At 34.1% G+C, this 18,607-nt stretch overlaps 1 protein-coding gene across 4 annotated transcripts in view; it reads left to right on the forward strand.

Annotated features, from left to right (window-relative positions):
* PRKAA1 (protein kinase AMP-activated catalytic subunit alpha 1) overlaps window positions 1-18,607 on the forward strand; it is a 39,336-nt gene that overhangs the window by 14,212 nt on the left and 6,517 nt on the right. For all 4 annotated transcript variants that reach the window (XM_079145077.1, XM_079145075.1, XM_079145076.1 and 1 more), the window contains 5 exons: window positions 1,153-1,297; window positions 2,797-2,884; window positions 11,157-11,381; window positions 16,160-16,646; window positions 16,773-16,899. In XM_079145077.1, the coding sequence (XP_079001203.1) occupies window positions 1,153-1,297; window positions 2,797-2,884; window positions 11,157-11,381; window positions 16,160-16,646; window positions 16,773-16,899 (1,072 nt within the window). The remainder of the gene's footprint in view (window positions 1-1,152; window positions 1,298-2,796; window positions 2,885-11,156; window positions 11,382-16,159; window positions 16,647-16,772; window positions 16,900-18,607) is intronic.

An 18,607-nucleotide genomic window follows, 5' to 3' on the forward strand; every position in this document is an offset into this window, starting at 1 on the left:
TGAGTTAACATTGCATGTAAGAGTTCCTTGTCTAGAGGATTAATAGCTTGTTTCTTAAATATGACTTCTTGGAAATAGGCATGTGCAAGTAATGATTATCACTTACATTGAGAAAGCATCATAATTTAAGAAGATATGAATAGAAAGTCTTAAAAAATATTCTTAGTTGTAGATGGGCATAATAACTTTATTTTATTTATTATGTGGTGCTGAGGATGGAACCCAGTGCCTGACACATGCTAGGCATTCTACCACTAAGCCACAGCTCCAGCCCTGAATAGAGAATTTTTTAAGAATTATTTTACAAAGGTAGTTGTAGCATAAATTTTTAAGAAAGATGCTTTTATGTTTATGAGACAAATTAAGATTTTTCTTTTGTTAAAATTAAAACATTTTTTATTTCAGGACATATAATAACATGGCTGTTTGCTAGTTCATTAGCAATGCTTAAATTTTACTTCTTTATAAAGTCATCTCCCCCATTCCCAGCATCACCTTCTTTTATTCTTTATTTTTCTTCAGAGTGCTTTCACTCCTTGATGTTATACTTAGTTTTCGTTGCCTTAGTTTTTACAACTAGATTAGGGATTTTATTTTATTCATTGCTGTATCATCAGTGAATAAACTGTATAGCACATAGAAGGTGTTTAATAAATACTTTTCAAACAGAATGAATCAAACAACATTACTGTATGTGGATTTATGATTACACAAATGGTATGCCTTTGCGCCATGTGCAAACAGAGAGGCAACATGTATCCCATTTGTTTACAATAAAATAAAAAAAAAATACTTTTCAAAAGGAAGGAGGATTAAATATTTCTAATTTATAAGAGAAAACATGCCTAGTTTCAATTATAAATTAAAACTATTTGAAATAGGTCATGAGATATAGAAGACTACAAGCTATTAAATGTAGTCATATGCAAATGATAGGATTAGAAAGTTGAATTGCTGATTTGGGTTCCAAAAATCCTCTTAGCATTTCTTGTTTTGCTGGGCATGTATCTCCTCCCTGTTTCAAAAATATTTCATGAACAAAGTTCATTTGCAAGGTTCCATGAATTTTGACAGTTTATAGGTTGAAGAATTATACATAGGAGGAGTTTTTGTTAGTTTTTTTAATGACAGACCTTCTCTACTTTTTTTTAGCTGGATGAAAAAGAAAGTCGACGTCTGTTCCAACAAATCCTTTCTGGTGTGGATTACTGTCACAGGCATATGGTGGTACATAGAGATTTGAAACCGGAAAATGTCCTGCTTGATGCACACATGAATGCAAAGATAGCTGATTTTGGTAAGGATATTTTTACAGTTTCATGTGTTCATTATGTTTAACAACATAAGTAGCATTCTTCAGATAGCTTTTATGTAATAGACTGAGTATCCCATTTTGTCTCTAAGCATGAGCATAAAAAAAGAAAAACAAGGTATTCTTTCTTCATTTTTATGCATTTTTATATGTGTTGAATCACATTTAAATGATTTCAGTGATAAAAAGCAAAAATATGATAGCATAAAAGTAACAACTCATTATGAAGGGTTTTCAAAAGTATAAAGCATTTCTTAGGACTGGTGTTGAATATTTCTCTGCTTTATTGCTATTTCTTAAGCTTATTTCTTTAAAATTAAATTTTATGATAGTAAATAGTTGAAGTTGGCAGCATTACACAGATCATTTGAAAGAAGGTACCACACTTATTCCCAGCATATTCTTTTGATCAAGTATAGAAAGGAAAGTGAGTGGGACAAAATTCATTAAAAATTGAAAACAAGGCTGTGAGCTACATAAGAAAATCTGATTTCTTTCTTTCTTTCCTTTTTCTTTCTTTTTTTTTTTTTTTTTTGGTTCTAGGGATTGAACCCAGGGGCACTCACTCAATCAGTTATTTTGAGACAGGGTCTCACTAAATTGCTTAGATCTTCACTTAGTTACTGAGTCTTGCTTTGAACTTGAGATCCATCTGCCTTAGCGTCCCTGAGCAGCCAGGATTATAGGCATGTGCCACAATCCCAGGCGAGAAAATCTAATTTCTGCTTAAGAAACATTTTTTTTAAAGTGAATTTAATTTTATTTCCTGTATATATTGCCCTCAACATTATTAAATCCAAGAAAAAAATGAGTCTTTGAAACTTTCTTCTTGTGGTTGGCTTTAGTTCAAATCACAAGAAATTCTTACAGATATTTTTCTCAGTTTTCTTACATATAACTATATGATGATTTATTAAACACTGCCAACAAACCAGAGCTACATTTTTTTTTTTTTAGTTTTGTCTATTTTTCTTTTGAAATTCCTTATTTCTGAGTTGTCATAAGTATCTTTATATCAAGTACATTTCTGAAAAGGTAAAGATGTCCTTTAGGAGTAAAAGTATGAGGAAACATTCAGATTAAAAATTATTGGATTTTTTGTTTGTTTCATGTTTTTTTTTAATGAATCAGAACTTGGTTACTAAAACTTTGGATTTTAATCATTCTGTTCACCTATTTGACATTATTTTCCCTAGCAATTTCTATATTAATAAAGCTTACATATGACAAGTTCAATCTAGTAAGCAACATAACCAGTAGTTTAACATATACTCATTAAACTCTAACAATACACTAAGTTTAAATGTTGAAGTAGATTGTACATTTAAGGGCATAATGACAAAATATTTGGGAATAAAGACCATATGATTTTGTTGAAGCAAAGAATGAAATGATTCATCATATAAAACTATTTTGTTTAATGGGGTTTTGTTTTTATTTTTGTCCTTGGGAAAGTCTGACTAGCTGTTTTTGTGCACTTGTAGGTCTTTCAAACATGATGTCAGATGGTGAATTTTTAAGAACAAGTTGTGGCTCACCCAACTATGCTGCACCAGAAGTAATTTCAGGAAGGTAGTATTTGACAACATCCCACCCCTATTACATTTATAATTAACTTTTTCTCCTAGATTTTGTCATATGTAATTCTAGTGAAAGGAAAGAAATATAGTATCATTTAATTCTAGTAAAGTGAAATAAATATAAGGCTCATTTTCTTATCTGTAAGTATTCTGTTTTAAGAATAATATATAAGTGAAAGAGATTAAGGACTCTATAGAGTACAAAGTTGATTTGCAAATTAACACTGTGTTAAATCAGTTAGAAGACAGTACTTTAATTTTTTTTCCCTGGTGGAAAATATTGAAGTTTTAAAGCTGATGTGTTTTAGGGGTAGGTGGTTAAGATCCTAAAAACCTGGGTAATATTGAAATACCCACTAGTTAGGACTGTTTTATTCTTTACCTATGAAGAACTAAAAGTATAATGTGTAGCTTTAATTTTTCAAATAGATAGCATTTTGTAGCTTTGGGTTTCATGATGAGATTGTGTCTTGGGAAATTGGACTGAAGTATTTATAAAATTCTCAGACTTCTTACTTTCTTTGGTTAATAGAGTAGTAGAGATCTTTAGTAATAACTTTTTAAGCATATGATTTGCTTTTAAATTACCATTACTACTGGTGGTTACTTTCCTCTTAAAGGGGTACTGTTAAACTTAGCACCTTTTTTTTTTGGGGGGGGGTAGCAGAGATTGAACCCAGGGGGGCTTAACCACTGAGTCACATCCCCCGCCCTTTTTTATATTTATTTAGAGACAGGGTCTTGCTGAGTTGCTTTGGGCCTCATTTAGTTACTGAGGCTAGCTTTGAACTCAAGATCTTCCTGCCCCAGCCTTCTGAGCTGCTGGGATTATAGGCGCACCTGGCCAAAACTTAGCACTTTGGTTATGCTAATTTGATGTGTTGAAGCTAAGATAAATTCCCAGCCCAGGGCTTATTATAAACAGATAACTACTCATTATAAAAGGAAACAATACATAAAAGAGAAAATGGAATTTATCACAACAGATGTGTAAGTATAGGACATGATGAAGCAGACCAACAAGTGCCTCCAAATACTTATAATTCTCTAACAAATGAATCCATAACAAGATGCCTCCAAATGTTTATAATCTTCCAACAAATGAATTCACAGATACTGAAATGAGTAAAATATCAGACAAAGAATTCAAAGAGTTGATTGTTAAAATGATTCATGAATTTAAAGAAGATCTAAGGAATGAAATAAAGGAGAAAATACAGGATACTCAAGAGCATTTTAATAGATTCTGAAAAAGAGTCAAACAAAAATCTTTGAAATGAAAGACTCAATATCAAATAAGAAATTGAGTTGAAAGACCCTCCAATAGATTAATCAAATAGAAGACAGAATCTCAGATCTTGAAGGCAAGGTTCCTGTCTTGAATATTCAGATGATATTAAAAAGAAAAAGAAAAGAAAGAATATGTGATCGGAATAAAAAAGAACTGTGGGACAACCTTAAGAGAACAATCTTAAGAATAATTGGCATTGAGGCAGGAGCCAGAAATACAGGTTAAGAGCATGGATTAACCTAGTCAGTGAGAACAAGAACAGAAACATTTTAAAGTCTTGGGAATGAAATGAATTCCCAAGATAGAGGAGACATTTAGAACTCCAGATAGATAGACCAAAAACAAAACTCTCTACTGCACTTCATAAATAAAATGTCTGACCTGCAGGATAAGGACAGAATTTTAAAAACCTCAAGAGAAGAACAAACATCATTTTACATTTAGAGATAAACCAATCAGAATAACATTTAATTTCTAAACAGAAACTCTGGAGTCCAGGTGGGCTTGAGATGATAAGCATTAAGCCCCTAAAGAAAATAAGTTCCACCAAGATTGCTGTATTCAGCAAAGCTGTCCTTTAGAATCAAAGAGGAAATAAAAAACTTTCAAGGTAATCGTAAACTAAAAGAATTCAGGACTGCCAAGCCAGCATGACAGAATATACTTTAAAAAACCCTACACAAAGAAGAATTTAAAAAGCAAAACAATAAAAAACAGCAGAACTCAGGGAAGAATAAAACTTAGAAGAGTAGTTAAGCACATGAGAATTAGGATTGGATTAAATATTAGAAATAAATGAAAGTTCAGGAAATAATTAACACCTCTGTAATAAAATTGCATGTCAATTTTGGTCTTATCTCTCTAAGACAGAAACTGGAAGATTGGATTTGAAACAAGACCAATTTTGTGTTGCCTTCTAGAGATAGACCCCTCAGGTGAAGGTATCCACAGGCAAGAAAAGAAAGGAGGGAAAATGATATTCCTTGCAAATGGAGCCTGAAAGCAGGTAGTAGCAGCTACTCTCGTATCTGAAAAAGCAGACTTCAAGCCAAAATGTATTCGAAGGGAAAAAGAAGATTGCTACATACTTGTATGGGAACAATCCAGCAAAAAGAAAGATGTAATGAGAGTAAATGTATAAGCCCTGAATGTCAGCTTATCTAATTACATAAAAGAAACACTACTTGACATAAATGCTCAGATAGATCCTAGTACAATAATAATACTGGGAGATTTCAAGACACGCCTCTTACTGATAGATCATCAGATTTAAAATCAGTAAAGACACTTCAGACATATAAAATACTATATAGCAGGTGACCTTAACAGAATCTGTGGATTATTTCACCCAACAACAACTGAATATACTTCTCAGCTGCTCCTGGAACTTTCTGCATAATAGACCACATTTTAGGTTTCAAAGCAAGTGTTAGCAAATAACAAAAAAGTAGATATAATCCTTTGCATCTTATTAAATCGTAATGGATTGAACTAGAAATCAACAGCAAGAAAAAGTGAAGAAACTATAGAAACTCATGGAGATTGAGCAATATACTTTGAAGGATGAGTAGTTCATAGAAGAAATTGGGGAGAAATTAAAAGATTTTTGAGAATCAAACTTGAATAGATGCAGCATACCAGAACTTCTAGGACATTATGAAAGTGAGTTTAGTTTCAAAATCAGAAAAAAGGAAATATTTTCAGAGCTGAAATTAATGAAATAGGGAATAAAAAAGACCAATATAAAGAATCAGTGTAATAGTTCATTGTTTAAAAAGACAAACAATATTGATAAACCCTTAATCAAATTAACCAAAAGTAATAGAAAAGTCCCAAAGTAGTAAAATAGGAGGTGGAAAGGGGGATATCACCACAGACATGACAAAAATTCAGAGGGTCTCTTAGGACTATTTTGAAAACTTATATCCAATAAGTTGGAAAATATAGAAGAAATAGATACATTTTTAGACATCAATATTGAATCAGGACATCAAAAACCTAAACAATTTACAAGTATTGACATTAAAGAAATAATAAAAAGCCTTCCAACAAAGAAAAGCCCAGAAATAGATGGATTCTCAGCTGAATTCTGCCAGAACTTCTAAGAACTAATGCCAATGCTCCTCAGATTATTTTTGAAGTAGAAACCAAGGAGGCAGTGCTGGGGCCGGGGAACCTCCAGATTCATTTTATGAAGCCAGTATTATCCTGATACCAAAACTAGATAAGGACATGTGAGGGAGAGAAAACTGTAGGGCAGTAAAGTGCCTTTGATTGAGTATTAGCAAATAATATTCAATAACACATTAAGAGGATTTTAACAACATGATCATGTTAGATTCATCCCAGAGATGCTAGGATGGTTTAATGTATAGGAATCAACATACGTAATTCTCCACATAAATAGAATTAAAGTTAACAGTCACAAGATTATCTCAATAGATGCAGAAAGGCCTTTAATAAAATTTATTACCTGTTTTTTAGTTGGCTTTTCATTGCTGTGCCTGAAGACTTGACCCCCCGCCCTCCAAAGAAAAATTTGTTTTGCTCATGGTTTCTGAGGTCTCAGTTCACAGATGACTAACTCCATAGTTCTGGGCCCAAGGTGAGGTGGAACCTCATGGCAGAAGGACATGGCAGAGGAACACAGCTCAGGACGTGGCAACAAAGAAGCAGAGAGAGATCTGTTAAACAGGGACAAAATATAAACCCCAAAGGCATGACCCCAGTGACCTTTCTCCTCCAGTCGTACATTACCTACTTACAGTTACCACCCAGTTAATTCACATCATTGGAATAATTCACTAGATAGACGACACCTCATCATATTTTACCTCTGAATATTCTTGCACTACCTACACATGTGCTTGCACCATATCTTATGCACAATAGCACCCATTCATGATAAAAACACTGAAGAAAGTAGGGGTAGAAGGAACTTACCTCAAAGCCACAAAGGCTGTATATTGATAAACCCAAAGCCAACATTATACTGAATGGAGAAAAATTGAAAGCATTTCTTCTAAAATGAGGAACAATTGACCTAATTCAATATAGTACTTGAAATTTTAGCCAGAGCAATTGGCAAGGGAAAGAAACAAAAGGGTATAAGTAGGTGAAGAAGAAATCAAACTATCACTGTTTGTACTTGTTATGTTTCTATACTTAGAAGATGCCAATAATGAATCCATTGAAAAAGAAATCAGGAAAATAATTCCATCAATTCCACTCACAACAGTCTCACAAACAAACAAACAAAAAAATGGAAATAAGTCTAACCAAGGAGGTAAAAATCCTCTACCATAAAAATTATAGATGACTAAAGAAAGAAATTGAAGAAGACACCAAGTGGGGGCTGGGGTTGTAGCTCGGTGGTGGAGTGCTTGCCTAGCATGTGTCAGGCACTGGGTTTGATCCTCAGCGCTACATGAAATAAATAAGTAAAGGTATGTGTCCATTTAAAAAAAAAAAAGAAGACACTAAGTGATAAAAAGGCTTCCCATGTTCAAGAATAGGTAGAATTGGGGGGTTAGAAAAATGGTGGAATGAGACTGACATTATTACCCTAGGTTCATGTATGTTTACACGAATGGAATGAATCTACATTGTGTACAACCATAGAAATGAAATGATGTACCCCGTTTGTGCATAATGAATCAAAATGTGGTCTGTAAAAAATTAAAAAAAAAAAAAAAAAAAGAATAGGTAGAATTGATATTGTTAAAAATGGCCCTTTTACAGATGATATATTTAGTGTAATCTCCACAAGATACCAATGCCATTCTTCCCAGAACTAGGAAAAACAGGCCTAAAATTCATTTGGAAGAATAAAAAATCCAGAAACTTGAAAGCAGTCATGGGCAGGAAAGCAATGCTGGAGGCATCGCAGCACCGGTTTCAAATTATACTACAGAGTTATAGTGACAAACACTGCGGGCACGTTCATAGAGACAGACACGTAAACCAATAGAATAGAGTAGAGAACAGACAGATCCACACAGACACAGTTGCTTGATCCTTGACAAAGACACGAAAAGCATACTTTGGAAAAAAGACAGCTATTTTAATAATGGTAGTGGGAAAACTGGATGTCCAAATGTAGAAGAATGAGACTAGATTCCTCTGTCTCACCCTGCACAGAAATCAACTCAAAATGAACCTAAGAATTAGACCAGAAACAGTACAACTCTTAAAGAAAAATTAGGGATAACACTTCAACATACAGGTGCAAGCAAAGACTTCTAATGCTCGGAAATAATAAATGGCATGGCATCCGATTAAAAGCTGCACAGCAAATGAAACAACCTAAAGAGAGAGCCTACCGAATGGGAGAAAATCTCTGCCATCTACTCTTCTGAGAGAATATGCAGAATATGTAAAGAACTCAAAAACTTAACATTAAAATAAAACAATAAATGGACAAATGAACTAAACAGACATTTCTCAAAAGAGGTATAAATATCCAACAAATGTATTTAAAAATGTTCAACATCTCCAGCAATCAAACTACACATAGATATGTAGAACTACACTAGGAAATGCAAATTGAAACTATAAAGATTTTTAACTTGCTCCAATTAGAATGGTAGTCATCAATAATACAAATAATAAATGCTGGTGAAGATGTGGTGGGGAGAGGAACACTTATTCACTTACATGGATTGTAAATTAGAACCACTATGGAGGTTCCTCATGGAACTTAGAAATGCAACCATCCTGTATGTGACCTAGCTGTATAACTCATTGGTATTTATCCAAAGGAATAAAGTCAGCCTACCATAATAGATGCATGCCCATGTTTGTAGCAGGGCAGTTCACAATAGCCATAACAATGTGGTATGTATACACAATGGAATTTTATTCAGTCACAAAGAATAAAAAGATGTAATTTTCAGGAAAATTGATAGAACTGGAGAGCATCATGTTAAATGAAATAAACCAGACTCAGAAAGTTAAGGGTGGTATCATTCCTCTCTTATATGAGAGGAAAAAGGACAAAAAAGGGAGATCTCATAAAAGTAGAAGGGAGGCCAGTAGAATAGAGGAAGGAGATCAGGAAGAGAGAAAGGGAGAAAATAGGGAGGTTCTGGGGAATGAAATTGACTGAATTATGTTTGTTCATGTACAGATATGTCAAAATGAATTTTTCTGTTAGATTTAATTATAGTGCCCCATTAAAAAAATAAATCCTTTGAGTTCATTTATGCTGTATCATTTATTCTTTAAATGTTTTAGAGATTGGAGTATTGTAAGAATTCTGCCCTATCAATCTACTAACCATCAGCATAGAGAACATGAAGGTGTCTGCATAGGACAGCTTTTTAAATACTTTGGAAAATATAATTTTTTTAAGAGTAACTGTTTGTTCTTTACCTCTAAAAGACCACTGAAATAAAAAACAGACATGTTTAAGTTTGTTTGTTAGATTTTATAGTTAACTTTTGTATTAGTTGGTGTTCTCTAGGGGAACAGAATCAATAGGAAGTATGATTATAAAAAGAAGATTTATTGAATTGGCTTACATGACCAGAAGCTGGTTAGTCCACAGTGGCTGTCTGCAGGCTGGAGAGCTGGAGGAACCAGTAGCTGCGCAGTCCAAGAGGCTGAAGCTTTAGAACAAGAGGGTCAACATTGCCACCCTTGTCTGAAAACTCCCTGGAGAATCCCTGGCAGAATCTGCTTTGGAAGAGTGAAGGAGCAAGAATCTGATAGCCTCAGGCGATCACAGCAGCAAGAACCCATCCAAGAAAAATCAAGCTTGCATCTGCTGCTACTTCCTTGTTCTTCCAACTTTTATTTCATCTAAGTCACCATCCTGTTGGTTGTTGCTGCCCATGGTTAGGGAGGGTCTCCACTTCAATTTGCAATCCACATGCTAATCATTCCTAGACACATCCTCATTGACACATCCTCTTTGAAGCCTCTTAATCCTTGGCATCTCTTAATACAATCAAGTTGACATTCAAATTAACCATTAGAACTTTTAGTAACTTTTCATTGCAAGCACATTTCTTTGAATGTTTCATATCTTCATTAACTCAGAATGAAAAAAATATATTTTTTTCATAAGCTTGTTTTCCCAGACTGCCCGAAGAAATGTTATTTGTGTAAAAGCGTAACTATGAATAAGGCAGGAGTACCTAATTTTAGATTTGTCATCTTTCATCATTATCTTTTATATTAACTTAATGTCCCAAATTAGTTTTTAAATTACTATTTTATTTGTGTTTGTTGATCTTAATTCTTTTGGGAAGAAAACAATCCAGAACCTGGAAACTGGGTAGAGTGTAACTAAGTAAAAAGAAATGTGTTGTGATTATGCATATATGCAACTGCTATTACTGAATCTGATTTTCCCAGTATGGATGAAGTGTTTGAGATCTGGGCGACTGGGAACTTTTACTTTATTGAACAGTTCAACAATGTAATTTTATTAATTAAATTTTTTTTTCCTTGAAGCTAGACTGAACAGATAATTTAACTAGTATGCAGCTAGTTGAGGCAATTGTCTATAGTATATCTTAAATAAGAGTTTAAAATATTCTATGAACAACTTACCTTGGCTTACTTTTTGGCCACTTCTACCTTGGTAGGGTTCCTGGGGGGTCCCAGTATGTTGGGAAAAAATGGGCTCCATATATCACCAAATAATTTAATCTCTCCTTTGTAACCAAATGTTTTAAATTCAATAGTGATCTGTTTGTTGGAGGTTTGGCCCTATTGGTGGAATTCCTTTGAGGGTGGTAATAAGGTGTAAGAATAGAATTTTACTTATGGTCTGTAATTTACAAAACTTCACTTTTGTTTTTAAGATAATACTGATGAAATTAAGATATTTATGGGAAATGTACAGCAGTAGCTATAAAACCTATGTTTTGATTAATAATTCTTTATGAAATATCCATATTTGAAATTTTGATTGAGTCTGACATCACTAATGATTATTTAATGCAATTGGTGTTTCCCATTACAGATTATATGCAGGTCCAGAGGTAGACATATGGAGCAGTGGGGTCATTCTCTATGCGTTACTGTGTGGAACCCTTCCATTTGATGATGATCATGTGCCGACTCTTTTTAAGAAGATATGTGATGGAATTTTTTATACTCCTCAGTATTTAAATCCTTCTGTGATTAGCCTTTTGAAACATATGCTGCAGGTGGATCCCATGAAGAGGGCCACGATAAAAGATATCAGGTAATAAAGCAATTGGAAAGATCAGATCTAATATATCCATGATCTCTGCTAACTGAAAGGAAAAGTTGTAGAATAGAATATACAGGATAGCCCAGTTTTATGTGAAAAAAATTACATTGTATAAACACTTATTTCATTGTGGTATTAAAAACATGCTGAATTGATACTTAGGGAAGTGAAATTGGTTAGAGGGAGAACTTTTATTTTTTACTTATGTGTCTGTTTTGAAATTGTTACAATTTCATTGTATTACTTTTTTTCATAACTTTATTTTTTTTAACCTTTATTTTATTTCTATGTGGTGCTGAGGATCGAACCCAGGGCCTCACGTGTGCCAGGCAAGCGCTCTATCACTGAGCCACAACCCCAATCCCATAACATTATTTTATTTATTTATTTTATGTGGTGCTGAGGATCGAACCTAGTGCCTCAACACCTGCTAGGCAAGCAGTCTACCCCTGAGCCACAACCTCAGCCCTCCTCATTGTATTATTTTTTAAATTTAAAAAAGCTAATGATGGATTGGGGATATACCTCAATGGTAGAGCTCTTACCAAGCATTCATGAGACCCTGTTTGAGCCCAGCACTGAACATATGTCCCCAAACATTAAAAAACTTAACAGAGAATAAAAAGGCCCTTGGGTGGGTTATTACTTAAATTTTCTTCTTATTTTTAATTTTTTAAAAAAATTGTTCTTTTTAATTATACATGACAGTAGAAATAAATTTTGACATATTTTTGCAAACATGGAGTATATCTTATTCTAATTAGGATATGTACATGGGAAAGTTATGACAGAATCATTCCACTATTCATATTCATTTCCTGTTCCTGTCCTCCCTTCCCTTCCCTTCATTCCCTTTTGTCTAATCTACTGAACTTTTATTCTTTGACTCCCTCTACCTTGTATGGTGGCATCCACATAATCAAAGAGAACATTGACCTTTGATTTTTGGGAATTGGCTTATTTTGCTTAGCATAATAGTCTCCAGATCCATCCATTTACTGACAAAAGTCATAAAATCATTCTTTTTTATGGCTGAGTAATATTCCATTGTACATATATGGCACATTTTCTTTATCCACTTAATGCCCTGCTGGTTCTAAAGCTCAGCTATTGTGAATTGAACTGCTATAAACATTGATGTGGATGAGTCACTGTAGTATGCTGATTTTAAGCCCTTTGAGTATATGCTGAGGAGTGGGATAACTGTTTCAAATGGTGGTTCCAGTTCCAGTTTTCAGAGGGATCTCCATACTGCTTTCAAGAGTGGTTGCAGTCCCACTAGCAATGCATGAGTGTGCCTTTCTCCTAACATTCTTGCCAGTATTCATTGTTACTTGTATTCTTGATAATTTCCATTGTGACTGGAGTGAGATGAAATCTAGTGTAGTTTTAATTTTCATTTCTCTGATTGCTAGAGATGTTGAACATTTTTTCATATATTTTTTGACTATTTGTATTTCTTCTTCTGTGAAGTGCCTGTTCTTCAGTTCCTTTGCTCATTTATTGATTGTGTTATTATTTGTTTTGGTGTTTTTTGAGTTTTTTATATATCCTGAGATTAATTCTCTAAGGTGCAGGTGGAAAAGATTTTCTCCCATTCTTTAGGCTCTCTCTTCACGTTCTTGATTGTTTCCTTTGCTGTGAAGAAATCTTTTTAGTTTGATTCCATTCCATTTATTGATGCTTGATTTTACTTCTTGCACTTTTAGGAGTCTTGTTGAGGAAGTCAATTTCTAAGCTAACATGATGGAGAGTTGGATGTACTTTTTCTTCTTGTAGTTATAGGGTCTCTGGTTGAACGCCTAGGTTTTTGATCCTCTGAGTTGATTTTTGTGTGTGTTGTGAGATAGGGGTTAAATTTTAGTCTGCTATGTATGGATTTCTGGTTATCCCAGCACCATTTTTTAAAGAGACTATCTTTTCTCCAATATATGTTTTTGGTGCCTTTTTCTAGTATGAGATATCTGTATTTATGTGGGTTTGTCTCTGTGTCTTCTCTTCTGTTTTGGTGCCAATACCATGCTGTTTTTGTTACTATAGCTCTGTAGGATATTTCTTAAATTTTATATTGGTTCTTTAGGATTTTCTGGAGTATATGCTTCAGATTTCATCTTAATGTATTCCCATCAGGATGAATACTTTTTAGTAGTAAATTTGTGGTCCTGTTTGAGTAGTTTTGTATCTTGTTAATCTCAAGGGAAACTTTAATTAATAATATTTTTCATGGAGGTTACCTTGACTGATGTAAAATTGCTCTTGTATAGATAAAAGGCAATGTTGCATTTTTAAAAAAATATACTTATTTATTTTTATGTGGAACTAAGGATCGCGAACCCAGCGCCTCGCACATGTGAGGCAAGCACCCTACCACTGAGCCCCAGTGTTGCATTTTTTTACGTCTCAACTTTGTAGTTTAAATAAGGTAGAGGTGATGATGACAGATCTTCTCAAATTTAGGCAAACCAATTCTGATAATGACTTAAAAATCTTCACCGTAAACTGCATGTTTCTGCCATTATTATCTCCTTCTTTCCTTTTTATATTTTATTTATTTATTTATTTGTTTGTTTTTATTGAAATTTTTTTATTTTTACAGACTGCACTTTGATTCACTATACACAAATGAGGTACAAATTTTCATTTCTATGGTTGTACACAGTGTAGATTCACACCATTCATGTAGTCATACATATATGTAGGGTAATACTGTCTATTTTATTCTGCTACATTTCTGTCCCCCATCCCCTCCCAACCCATTTTCCTCTACACTATCCAAAGTTCCTTCATTCTTCTCTTCCCCTCTCCACCGCCCCCTCATCATATATTGTTATGCACTTATCAGAGAAACATTCGGCCTTTGGTTTTTTGGGCTTGGCCTATTTCACTTAGCATGTAATTTTCCAACTTCATCCATTTACCAGCAAATGCCATAATTTTATTCTTCTTTATGGCTGAGTAATATTCCATTGTGTATATATACCACAGTTTCTTTATCCATTTGTCAATTGAAGGGCATCTAGGTTGGTTCCACAGTCTAGCTATTGTGAATTGAGCTGCTATGAACATTGATGTGGCTGCATCACTGTAGAATGCTGATTTTAAGTCCTTTGGGTATAAACTGAGGAGTGAGATAGCTGGGTTAAATGGTGGGTCCATTCTCAGTTTTCTGAGGAATCTCCATACTGCTTTCCACAGTTCTTTTTTTATTTTTAAATTTTTGTTTTTGTTTTCCTTAGAAGTTTTCTTTTGGTTTTTCTGATGGATAGTTCACACTTTTCTCACATGGAGGGAGAAGGAAGAAAGAAATCATAAATCTAGGAATAGAAATAAAAAAAGCATTAGGGTCACAAGTGAGGAGTATATGTGGAAGTTGAAGCTTGATTTCCTTTCATTTACTCCATATGCTAAAAGACGAGGTACAAAAGAGAGCATGAATTTAGCGTATGATTTTACTACCAGAGCGGAAGAATAAGCCAGAAATTCTCTAAAGTGTATATTTTAAAATACTTAAGTGAGAAATGTATTTGTTTTACATATTGTTTTCCAATTAAAATGTAAAATATGATAATTGAAAAATCACACAGAGAGGGGAGGAGAATAATTATTTTTATTTCCATCACCTAGAAAATAACCATTGTTCTTTTGGGTGTTTTCCTCTGTTTCCCCGCCCTCCCATCCCTTTTTAGTGTAGTTTTTGACGTGGTTCAATTAAATATATCCTCTTATGTGTGAAGTTAGGGAATTCAGATAGGAAATTGTTCAGTGCATGTTCTTTTGTGTCACCTGGAATTTGGGTGCGGTCCTGACTCTGCCTGTTACTATCCCGACTTGGCAAGATCCTTGATCTTTTTTTTTGGAAGAACCTTTATTTATTTATTTATTTGTATGCGGTGTTGAGAATTGAACCCAGTGCCTCCTCATACGTGCTAGGCAAGCACTGTGACACTGAGCACAACCCAGCCCCCATCCTTGATCTTCTTGAACTTCATTTATGACAGGGGATGCGGGGGCTGGGTTTGTGGCTCAGTGGTAGAGCACTTGCCTAGCATGCATGAGGCACTGGGTTTGATTCTCAGCACCACATACAAATAAATGAATAAAATAAAGGCCTATCAACATCTAAAAAAAAAAAAAAAAAAACAAGAATATTATCTTCCTCTAGTTGTTTTAGTGATGGCAGGAGATTATATATATGAATTGTTTAGCATAAAGCCTGGCACATAGTAAGAACGAAATGAATGTAAGTCATCTACTATTTTCATTGTTAGATTCTTTTTATTCAACATTGTATCAAAAGAATATTATAATGGGCTGGGGTTGTAGCCCAGTGGTAGAATGCTTGCCTAGCACATGTGAGGTACTGGGTTCAATCCTCGCCACCACATAAAAATGAATAAGTAAAATAAAGGTATTACATCCATCTATAAAAAAACTTAAAAAGAAAATATTACAATGAAGCCACAAAACATTTTTTATTTTGAGCTGGAAATAAGCTGTTTTGTCACTGTCACTTGTTCCAAAACTCGAAATGCAAGCACAGACATTTCTTTTCCCATTGCTACATCAGTCCTTAAAGTTAAAGGGAGTCTGGAACATTTCCCTTAATATATACAAGAAAGTGTGAGCTAGAAGAAGAAAATCCCTTTTTAAAAATATGATAGTTATAATATAACATGGATATAAATATAAATTACTTCATATCTTAAATTCCTCAGAGCTGTTAATTTCAGTCCTGGCTCAAAATCCTTCTGACCCTGCATTTTTCTCAGGGAGCATGAATGGTTTAAACAGGACCTTCCAAAATATCTCTTCCCTGAGGATCCATCGTATAGTTCAACCATGATTGATGATGAAGCCTTAAAAGAAGTGTGTGAAAAATTTGAATGCTCAGAAGAGGAAGTTCTTAGCTGCCTTTATAACAGAAATCACCAGGACCCGTTGGCGGTTGCCTACCACCTCATAATAGATAACAGGAGAATAATGAATGAAGCCAAAGATTTCTACTTGGCAACAAGCCCACCTGATTCTTTCCTTGATGATCACCATTTAACTCGACCCCATCCTGAAAGAGTACCATTCTTGGTTGCTGAAACACCAAGGGCACGTCATACTCTGGACGAATTAAATCCACAGAAATCGAAACACCAAGGTGTAAGGAAAGCAAAATGGCATTTGGGAATTAGAAGTCAAAGTCGACCAAATGATATTATGGCAGAAGTATGCAGAGCAATTAAACAATTGGATTACGAATGGAAGGTAAGAAGGAGCTTTCTAAGTATTTAACAGATTTGGCAAACCTGTAGTCTAAAAGATATTTTATGGAAGAATTGATTTGGCTTTTTTTTTTTTTTTTTTTTTTTTTTTGTCAATATTGTGTGCTAGGTTGTAAACCCTTATTATTTGCGTGTACGAAGGAAGAATCCTGTGACAAGCACCTACTCCAAAATGAGTCTACAGTTATACCAAGTGGATAGTAGAACTTACTTACTGGATTTCCGTAGTATTGATGGTATGTACATCATATAAAATAAAACAGATCGTTTATTAGAACTTGTTACCTAATTTGGCTTTTAGTCTTTGATTCTTTTGAAGCTTGTTGACTTCTTCCTAGAAGTTCAGTATCAAAGGAATATGCATTGTGCCTTTTTGACACGTAACATTTGTGAATCTTGTTACTCTTGTAATCTCATAGTCTATTGTCATTTTAAATTTGTCTTATAAAATCCTTAAAGCCAAGCTACATTTTGATCCTAAAATGACAGTTTCCTGCCACATTTCTGTTTTTTTGTGTGTGATTCATTTTGGTAAGATAAAATATTTTATTTAGAAATAAATGTTCACATTTCTGTAAGTTTTTATTTACTATTAGTTTTGAAGTTAAATACAAGGTTGTAAATATACTTTTTTCCATATTTTTATTGGTGCATTATAGTTATACGTAATAGTGGATTCGTTGTTATGTATTCTTACATGCACATGATATAACAGCATAATGTGGTCATGTCTCCAGTAGTTCCCCTTTCCCTCTTCTCCCTTTCCCTGATCTTTTCCCGCCTCTACTGGTCTCCCTTTAATTTTCATGAGATCCCTTCCCCTAAACTTTTCTGTTTTCTTCTCTACTTTTCACACACGAGAGAACATATGACAATTACCTTTCTGAGTTTGGCTTGTTTTACTTAACATAATGCTCTCAAGTTCCATGCATTTTCCTGCAAATGACTTAATTTCATTCTTCTTTATGGATGAATAAAACTCCATTGTGTTCATGGATACATTTTCTTTATCCATTCATCTGTTGGTAGACACCTAAGCTGACTCCCTGATTTGGTTATTGTGAATTGTGCTGCTATAAACATGGGTATTCTTGTATTGCTATAGTAAGATGACTTTAATTCTTTAGGATAAATACTGAGGCATGGTATAACTGGGACATATGGTGGTTCCATTTCTAGTCTTTTGAGGAACCTCCATACTGATTTCATAGTTGTACTGATTTATAATCCCACCAACAATGTCACAGTGTTCCTTTCTCTCCACATCCTGTTTGTATTCTTGATGTCTGCCGTTCTGACTGGAGCGAGATGAAATCTCAGTGTAGTTTTGGTTTTCATTTCCCTAACTCCTAAAGATGTTGAACATTGTTTCATATATTTGTTGGCCATTTGTATTTCTTCTTTTGAGAAGTGTCTGTTTAGCTTATTTGCCCATTTATTATTTATTTAATTTGGTGTTTTTTGAGTTCTCCACAACTTCTAGATGTTAATTCTCTGTCAGAAGAGTAGCTGGCAGAGATTTCCCCCCATTATATAGGTTCTCTCCTCACATTTTTGTTTCCTGTTTTGTGCAGAAGTTTTTTAATTTGATTCTGCTCCATTTATTATTTCCTGAGCTTTTGGCCAATAGAGGAAGTCCTTCCTTATACCTGTACGTTGGAGTGTTGATACTACATTTTCTTCAAGAAGTTGCAAAGTTTCTAGTCTAATTTCTAGGTCTTTGATTAATTTTTTTTTTTAAATATTTTTAGTTGTAGATGAATGCAATATCTTTATTTTATTATTTTTATTTCCATGTGGTATTGAAGATTGAACCCAGTACCTCACACGTGCTAGACAAGTGCTGTACCACTGAGCCACAACCCCAGCCCATGATTCATTTTGAAGTCATTTTGAATTGACTTTTTTGCAGGGTGAGAGATGAGGTTCTAGTTTCTTTCTTCT

Source organism: Sciurus vulgaris, assembly GCF_902686455.1.
Source record: "Sciurus vulgaris genome assembly, chromosome: 6".
Classification (NCBI taxonomy): Eukaryota; Metazoa; Chordata; class Mammalia; order Rodentia; family Sciuridae; genus Sciurus; species Sciurus vulgaris.